The sequence below is a fragment of the Canis lupus genome, chromosome 20, assembly GCF_011100685.1.
Source record: "Canis lupus familiaris isolate Mischka breed German Shepherd chromosome 20, alternate assembly UU_Cfam_GSD_1.0, whole genome shotgun sequence".
NCBI classification, from domain to species: Eukaryota; Metazoa; Chordata; class Mammalia; order Carnivora; family Canidae; genus Canis; species Canis lupus.
The window spans coordinates 50,459,492-50,468,196 of record NC_049241.1 but is presented as its reverse complement, the minus strand read 5'-3'; the positions used below and the strand labels follow the sequence as shown (position 1 = coordinate 50,468,196).

General features: G+C 56.3%; 1 protein-coding gene across 5 annotated transcripts in view; it reads right to left on the bottom strand.

The window, feature by feature from the left end:
- Positions 1-669: 669 nt before the first annotated feature.
- DOCK6 (dedicator of cytokinesis 6) overlaps positions 670-8,705 on the bottom strand; it is a 41,860-nt gene continuing 33,824 nt past the window's right edge. For 4 of the 5 annotated variants that reach the window (XM_038567244.1, XM_038567246.1, XM_038567247.1 and 1 more), the window contains 14 exons: positions 8,372-8,524; positions 8,029-8,187; positions 7,782-7,882; positions 7,416-7,608; positions 7,183-7,326; positions 4,678-4,809; positions 4,571-4,585; positions 3,152-3,277; positions 2,964-3,053; positions 2,417-2,653; positions 1,889-2,032; positions 1,696-1,802; positions 1,281-1,442; positions 670-913 (listed from right to left, as the gene is read on the bottom strand). In XM_038567244.1, coding sequence (XP_038423172.1) covers positions 871-913; positions 1,281-1,442; positions 1,696-1,802; positions 1,889-2,032; positions 2,417-2,653; positions 2,964-3,053; positions 3,152-3,277; positions 4,571-4,585; positions 4,678-4,809; positions 7,183-7,326; positions 7,416-7,608; positions 7,782-7,882; positions 8,029-8,187; positions 8,372-8,524 — 1,806 coding nt within the window. In that variant the 3' untranslated portion in view covers positions 670-870. Of the gene's footprint in view, positions 914-1,280; positions 1,443-1,695; positions 1,803-1,888; positions 2,033-2,416; positions 2,654-2,963; positions 3,054-3,138; positions 3,278-4,570; positions 4,586-4,677; positions 4,810-7,182; positions 7,327-7,415; positions 7,609-7,781; positions 7,883-8,028; positions 8,188-8,371; positions 8,525-8,705 lie in introns of those variants that run through there. The other variant, XM_038567248.1, reaches the window with a different exon arrangement.

Here is an 8,705-nt window from a genome sequence, read left to right as displayed (position 1 = left end):
CTGGGCGCAGTGGGGGGCAGGAGGGGGCGGGGCTGGCCGAGGCCCAGCTCCGGGAGGGCGCTGGCGGGGGCGGGGGCGGCGGCGGCGGCGGAGGTCACCCGTCCTCCCCACCCCCCGCCGGCCGAGGCTGGAAGCGGCCCAGCACAGGCCTGGTACAGGGTGGCGTGACCGCCGCGGGGTGGGGAGTCGGGCTGGGTCAGTGCGAGGCTGCGCAGGCAACGGCTAAACCGGACCTGGGCTCCAATTTCAGACCCACCAAACCTTTAACTGCTTGGTGCCTCAGTTTCCCCACCTGTAAAACAGGGTTAAGAATGCTTCCTACCTGATAATGCCATTGAGAAAATTCACTAACTAGGAGGTAGGGGCCTGAGAGAGGTCCCTCGGGCAAAAAGACCCCATAAACAGGGCAGTGACTTTTTAGGAGCCATTCATCCCTGGGCTGAGTACTCTGCAAGGGTTTCATTAACGTTATTATTATCCCCCATGGGCAGGTGACATTGTTAGTTGTGTGTTGCTTCTACTAGAATATCAGCCCCACCAGGGCAGGAATTTGCAAATGTCACTACAGTGTTCCTGGCACTCAGTGAGCTCTCACAGAGTCTGTCAAAGATCAGGATGTGTGGGTAGACGGTGCACACATGACCCAGCTCCCAGGATCCACAAACAGGCTGCTTATGAAAACCACTTTAAATTAGAAAAGATAAGAAGCATCAGTGCACACAGATGGGAACAGAGGAATAGAGGGCCCAGCCCGGTGTGCAATATGATCACCCCACAGCCCAGGGCTCAGTGGGGGAAAGTCCCAGGGAGGCATAGACAGGTGAAGCCAGGGTGATGGTTCTTCTGGGTGTGGCTTCAGGTCACGCAGGTTCAGAGGTCGGCCTTCCGGAAACTTGCTCTGTTTAAGGAGTTCCTGGGGGGAAGGATGAGGGGGTTCAGCATGACCATGGGGCTGCCAACTCCATAGTGCTCATCAGCCTCCTCCTCCTCTAAAGATCCCTTTAGGGATTCTGTTTCTTTCACATCCTTTCTGATCTGGCCATAGGTTCCCAGAATCTCTCTTGGAATCTACCACCAAAGATAAGAACTGTGCCCATTTTACAGATGTGGAAATCGAGGCTCAGAGAGGTGAAGACACATGTCTGGGAAGTGACCTAGCCAGGCTCTGAAGTGGCTGCCTAGAGCCTGCCAAGCATGCATGTTGACGTGCATGTCTGTTGACAGCACCCATCTGTGCCTGCCTCTGCCGTCTCTATGGTTGGGGGGCCAGGGTCAGGCACCTGAGGCCTGCTGTGGTAGGTGCCAGCAGCTGGGGCAGGCGCTGGGTAAGCAGGGGCTGCAGAGCCTCCCGCAGGCGGCAGTAGTTCCGCTCCAGCTCACGGTGGTACTCCTTCTGGTCTGGTCCTATCAGGGCCTTGTTCTTCCGCAGGGCATCCTCACACCTGAGACACACAGACCACAGGAGATGCTCAAGTGCCAGCAGTCAGGAGAAAGCAAGACTGGCAGGGGGGAGGGGGCGCAGTCCATGGGTGGGGGTCAGGAGCTATAATGGGAGTCAGCTAGGTAGAGGAGAGCGAATGAGAACCAGAGAGGCGGGAGCTCCATAATGGACTCTGTATCCCAATGGATAGAGAAGCTGTTCGGGGTCAGGAAGGCAGGGAGCCCATAATGGGGGCTTGAAGGTGTCAGGCCTACTTCTTGCAGAAGTCCTTGAAACAGAGCCGCAGCTTGTTATGATGCCTGAAGAGTTTGGGGTCTTCTGGGATCTCTGCCAAAAAAACCTGGGCCACCTCCAGGGGACCCTGCAGGGTGAGAGGGGCTCATAAGGGTGTCTGCATGGCACCTGAGGATGCCTCGGTTGGGAGCCTGCATGCCCCACTGGCTGTACCTGGTTCACCGTGGGCCCCACAGAGCCCTGCAGCACCATCTGCAGCATCTTGGCGTCGGGTGGGTCCTGCTCAGTGGCGAAAGCCAGCTCCCTTGTCTTCTTCTGCATGTCCTCAATGGCCACTTCCACTGGTGTCAGCACTGTCTGTGGGGCGGGGGGTTGTCAAGTACTGGCTGGGGCCTGAAGATGTCCTGACCCAAACCAGCCCAGGGCAGCTTGGACCCCTGCTGAGGGGACAGAGGGGTTCCAGGAGGCTGTGTGATGAACAAGGTGTGGGGCCTTCTGCCCTCCTGGCTCTGGCAGAGTGGGGATCTGGTTTCAGCTGCCTATGTCTGGCCCTGGGGACTTTGGTCTGGTTGGGGTCCAGCCTCATGCTGGCTAGGTCTGGAAGTAGAGGTTTGAGTCTGAAGACTGGTGTCTGGGGGTTGGAGTTTGGGGTCTTCTCACCTCCCCAATCTGAGTCTGGGGTACCCAGACCTCCCTTGGATCTTGGGTCTCTGCATCTCCCCTCCCTGGGCCCCTGCCCACCTCCTCCCGGTGGCACACGCGGATTCGAGTCTTGATGTAGGGGAAGGCGTGGTCTGTGCTGAGCAGCGTCTTGCGCTTGTGCTGCTCTGGGAGCTCCCCGTGTGCACGCCCATCAGGTGTGAAGGGCGTGCAGAACAAGAAGGTGCGCAGCCCATAATTGCGGTCGAAGTAGGTCACCCGGTCCTTGAGCTCATACGTATCGAAGTGCGGTTCCACGTAAGTGATCTGGATGTAGGCCTGGGACACGGGGCTCAGGTATGAGGCTCCCACAGCCCCAATACACACCCTTGGGGCTTGCCAGCCTCCCTGCAGGGCCATCCCTGGGGAAAGGGGATTTGGACTTCCTTGGGTCTGGGAGCTTTAAATGTGGGGTTCTCCCTAAATCTAGGTTTTAAGAACCTCCCCAGGAAAAGGACTTGGGGCCCCAAGGGAGATAAGCTTTGAAGTTTGCCAGGGAATTAGGATTTGAGGGTCCCCAGGAAATTATACTTTGAGTCTCCCCAAATATAGGATCTGGGGGTCCCCTGGGATGGTCAGGAGCCCCTACCTTCTGTGGGTCGAGCTTGGTCTTGTCCACAGGGTTCGAATCTTTGACAATCTCGACCACGTCCTCCCCAAACCTCTCCGTGTAGAACTCCTGGGGACATGGGGCTGACTCGGGGCCACAGAGGAGCAGCCCCCACTCCGCCCCAGGGCAGCCCAATGCCCGTCTACCCCCCTACCGCTGGGACGTGCCTCCAGCCGGTGTGAAATCTCAGCCAGCTTTGTGATGGATGGCTCCTTATACACAAACTCCTGCTCATCCAGGTCGCCAAAGCGGGCACCATAGAAGCCCACGCGGAAGTACGTCCCAAACACGCGCTACATCTGCAAGAAGGGGAGCTGTGGCCCAGGCAGCCCCTCTGGAGGTCCCCTTGCCCTAGGGATGCATGTCCCCTAGCCCCAGGTACAGAACAGGTGGGCAGGAGGAGGGGAACCCCAAGAACATTAGGTCATAGACACAGCTGGGGGGACCCTGAGACCCAGACGACTGCCAGCGGCCCACACCCTCACTCTTTCTCCCCAGCCTCTGTCTCCTGCCTCCCCCAAATCTTTGTTCTCATTCAACACAAGTCCCTAGTTTCCGATTATCCCTCTGGTCCCATGTAATTCTTCAGAGTCTGCATCTCAACATGAAATTAGAACTAGAGCTCTATTGCTTATAGCTGTGTCCTCAATGCCTACAGGGCTGGGTACATAGCAGGTGCTCAATAAATGCTTAAGTGACTGAGGGAATGCATAGCCCTCTGGGATAGAGGCTCTGGCCCCCTTGTTTCAGGGCACCCACCCCCACCCCACCAGGTATACTACCCTCGGTGAGAAAGGAAGAGGGTAGATAGCTCATGTTCACTCACCAAGGCCGATCCCAGGCAGGGTGGGGCGGGCACAGGGGTATTGGTAGGAGAGGGAGAAACAAAGTCATGGGAGAGGTCAAAGGCAAGAGCCCCCAACCCCCAGGGTCCTGGTTACACTGCCCCATGAGTATCATTCTTTGGGCAGAGACCAGAGATCCAAGGAAGGAGGGGACCTACCCGGCCCCCACCCAGCCCTCCCATCTTGGCTCTGGGTTCCTGCCTTCTTTGGCCAGAAAATTCTCCCCAAACTAGGAGATGCCTAAAAATAGACCCAAGTGAGGGGAGAGGCGGGAGAGGGGGAGCACTAAATGGCAATGAGGAGCAGACATCCTGGGGGAAAGTGGAGGAGACAGACAGAGACAGAGAGGGAGTGTGAGCAAGACAAGGAGCGAGGAAGAAACAGGGAAAGAGACCAAAGACAGAGACAAAAAGGAACATAGAGACAGACAAGGAGGGAGTCAGAGCCCCCCCTTCCCCCCCACATTACAGGCAGTGACCAAGCTGGCCCTGCCCGAGGGGAGGGGTGTCTCTGGAGAGCTCCCAGCTGGGTGAGTCACAGGCTGCCCTCGGGATCTGGGGCAGGGAGGGGGCCCCCCCGGGATCTGGGGGAAGAAGCGGAGGGTGCGTCATTGCCCACTGGAGCACCAGCCCCTGCAGCCAGGCAGCCATGTTCCTCCAGCACCCCCTGGTGGTCCCTGACCACTGCCGACCAGCCATTGCGAGGGGGCCCCACAGGCAGGTGGCCACTGGCCTGACTCACCTCCCAGCCAGAGCTCTGTAGGAGAGAGAAGGGTCAGGGTCAGCTGAGCTGTGCTGAAGGTGGGAGGTGGGGCCGTGGGCAGGGTCTGGGAGGGCATCTGGGCCCACCTGGTGCATGATCTTGGTGAAGGCCTCCTGCAGTTTGCCATGCACAGCAGCCAGCTTCTTGTAGTCTCGGTGGGCTTCCAGGATGGGGATGAGGGTCTTGTAGACCTCGTTCACTGCCTCGTAGAGCCCGCCCTGGGGGTGGGGGCACATCAGGATTACCAGCACCCTCGCTAGTTTTCTCTTCTGCCTCAAACAGCCCACCTTCTGTGCTGCTACTCATCTCCAGGGCTCCATCTTTACCTCCTCCAGGAAGCTCACCCTGACCACCCCCACCCAGATGGGATACCAGTCTTTCAACTCAGCCTGCATAGACCCCCGTGTGGCCTCTACCATGCTTCCTATGGGCCAGATGCTATGTACATCTGCACTTTACCCATGTTCCTTCATTAGTGGGAGGAGTTTGTTTTTTTTTTCATTTCTCAGAGGGAAAATGAAAACTCAGAGACATGGCTTCCCAGGGCCAGGACCCGAACACTAATACTTTGGGTGTGGTGCCCAAGATCTCTATACCCAACTATCTCTTGACACATGGTCACGGCCACTCCTAAGTGCCCCTCACCCACAGCTGGTGCCAGCATCGAACCCAGCACACAGCAAGCACCCTGGGATGTGTCCTGACCAACTGTGAGAGCTCTGTGTCTACTGTCTGATTTATTCCGAAGGCTTTTTGTTCTTGAGCCTTTAAACAAAATGACAATAATGAAAACCCCACTAGGGGGCTGGCCGCACAGAAAAGAATTCTCACTGGAAAACCTGACCCTGAATCTGAGCAGAGCTCCAGGAACATGGGGGACTGAGGAACAGGTAAAGCAACACCACAGGGACACCAGCCCTGTGCAGGCCAGAAAACCCGTTAGCACAAAGCCCAGGTATCCAACAAGTGCAGGGAAAAACCCAACTGTTTTCACACAAGCAAGAAAATGGAGGAGAAAAACATATCTACAACAACGGGAAATACAATACCTGGGCCTCAACCTATCCAGGAAAACACTAAGAACCTTAATTGTAAAAAGTGGGGGACCGAGGCCCTGTCTTTTGTTTTTGTTTTCTTTGATTCAGGGAGCGTTAAGAGACTTGTCAGTCACAGCCACTGTTGGTCATGGGTCCTGATTCAAATAGACCAACTGCAAAAAAAAATTGTTTTGAGATCCTCAGGAACCTCTAAACACATACTGGTATTAAAGAGTTGCGTAGGGGGATCCCTGGGTGGCCCAGTGGTTTGGTACATGCCTTTGGCCCAGGGCGCGATCCTGGAGACCCAGGATCGAGTCCCATGTCGGGCTCCCTGCATGGAGCCTGCTTCTCCCTCTGCCTGTGTCTCTGCTTCTCTCTTTCTCTCTCTCTCTCCCTCTGCCTGTGTCTCTGCTTCTCTCTCTCTCTCATGAATAAATAAATAAATAAATCTTAAAAAAAAAAGAGTTGTGTAAAAGGATTTCATCAGCGAGGCTGTACAGGGAGGTACTTGAGTGGGGAACAATGTGATGGGTAGGGTTTAAGCTGGAACTTCTCTGACTCCCAACACACACAGAAGGATCTCTGAGATCTTGTTAAAATATAGGGTTCAGGGTATCTGCCTACAGCTCAGGTCATGATCCTGGACTACCAGGATCAAGCCCCACATTGGGTTCCCTGCTCAGTGGGAAGCCTGCTTTTCCCTCTGCTGCTCCCCCTGCTTGTGTTCTTACTCACTCTCTCAAATAAATACAATCTTAAAAAAAAAAAAAAAAAAAAAAAAAGCAGGGTGGGGATCCCAGGGTGGCTCAGTGGTTTAGCGCCTGCCTTTGGCCTGGGGCGTGATCTTGAAGTCCTGGAATCAAGTCCCACATCAGGCTTCCTGCATGGAGCCTGCTTCTCCCTCTGCCTGTGTCTCTGCCTCTCTCTCTGTGTCTCATGAATAAATAAATAAATAAAATGTTAAAAAAAATTGCAGGCGTCAGAGAGCTGGGGAGACGACACTTTATAAGAAGCCCTCAGATGAGGACCAGCAGCATGGCTGCTGAGTAGGCAAGGTTTTAAAAAGGAAACTCCAGCTGAACAGTCATGTTGGGTTTCGTCAATCAATTTGTGAAAATTAAGATCTTGTCTTTTTATGTTAAAAAAAAAAAGGCCATCAAAAACCAAAAGCAAAACAAAAAACTAAGGGCAAAGAGGAGATGAGAGAGTAAAGACTGATGGTTATTGGATTTGAGTGCTGCGTGTGGGGGTGGTGGTACAACCTCTTCTTTTATGTGTGCTTGAAATTTTCTCTAATAAAAAAATTAATAGTGGCTGAGTGTATTGAAGGCTGTCTACATCCAAACCACGTGTTAAGGGTTTTACAGGGAGGGAGGCAGGTAACCCGAGCTTGTGAAGGTCCCTGTTGTCCTCTGACAATCCCTTGCCCAGAAAGGGAGCAGACAGTGGCTTCCTCTTGAGCTTCTAGGAGCTGGTATCAGGCCCCTCAGTGGATCTGCCGCCACCACCCTGGCCCGAGCCCCACATCCTGAGGCCAGCCACAGGTCTCACCATGGTGAAGTAGGCAGCCGCCTGCTCCAGCAGCCCCACCAGCCCCAGCTCCGTGAAGTGCTTCCCGGAACAGAAGCCCTCCTCGTCGGGCGACAGGATGTCGTCGGAGATGGCAGACTCCTCCAGCACGTTGGATGAGATGTTCTAGGGTGGGAGGTGGCATCAGGCCCTGGGCCCAGCCCGGGTGCCACCCCCTGCCCATCACACCCCCACCTCCACCCCCAGCAGCTTACCTGGAAGGAAACACAGCCCACCGGCAGGTAGCGACTGTCCTCCAGCAGGGCGAGGTACTCAGCCACCAGGGCGGCAGCGTGCACCATGCACTGGGCGGCCTCCGCGTGGTTGCCCAGCTCTGCGTGCTTCCCCGCCATGTTCTGCAACCACGTGAGTCGCAGGTCAGGGGAGCCCTGGTAGCCGCGGGCGATCCTGGCACATGGGAGGTAGGTGGTGAGGAGGACGGGGATGTTTTACCAGTCATTTCCCTGCCCTCACCTTGCTTGGGCCGTCTCCTGGCCGCACACCTGCCCCTCTCCCCACCTACTCCACCATCACCTGTCTGTGGGTGAGAATGGCCAAAGGGCTCACCTGGCCCTCCTCACCTGTACATGAGATCAATGAGCATCTCAGGATCCTCCTGATGCTCCTTCATCTTCACCGTGTCCGTCAGGATCATGTGCAGGTTGAACATCAGGTCCTGGACCTGGGGCGGGGGAATGGCCGGGGACAATGAGGACATCGAGAAGTGATTGAGAGCCTTAGCGATGGGGTTGGGGATGTGGGGGGCGCTAAGCAGGCAGAGCGAAGACGCAGGCGGAGGAGGTCGTGGTGGGGGCCCAGCAGTGTTACCTGCTCGGCGAAGGTGCTGTCCCGCAGTCCCACGTCCTCCTCAGCGTAAGTGAGGATGGTCTTGAGTGATCGTCTCAGATGCTCCTCACTGAAGCTCTGCGTTGTCCCCACCAGGGATGAGAGGGACATGGTCACTTGCATCTTCACGCGGGCGAAGTTCTAAGAGGAGCCGGGGAGGAAGAGCACACCTGTGAGTCTCGGACCCTCACCCCCCACCCCCCGGCCTGCTCGACCTGCCAACTTCTCCCCTCCTGCCCTCCATCTGCTGCACCAACACCCCCGGCTGGCTGCCCTCACCAGAGCCTCCGGGAGACCATGCCCTCTGCCCGCTGCTCCCACTTACGTTGCCGATCTCGAAATTCTGGCGCATGAGGAGGTAGAGCGAGGCGCTGGCGTGCATGCGGATGGTGCTGATGCGGCTGCCGCAGTGTCGCAGGAGCCTCAAGCAGAGGTCAGCACAGAGCTCGGTGTCCTCCTCGAACAGCAGCTCTGGGAACTGCCCGCCGGGGCAGGACAGACACGGCTCAGCCCCTCCTCATTGTGTCACAGAAGGTCCCTGATGGGGACTTTGGCAGGGGCATCTGTGTTCTGCCCTCTTTGGCCAAGCACAGTGGGCCTTAGAATCAGCCCTGGGGTTAATCCTTTGCTGTGTGACCCTGGGTGAGTGACTCTGCCAC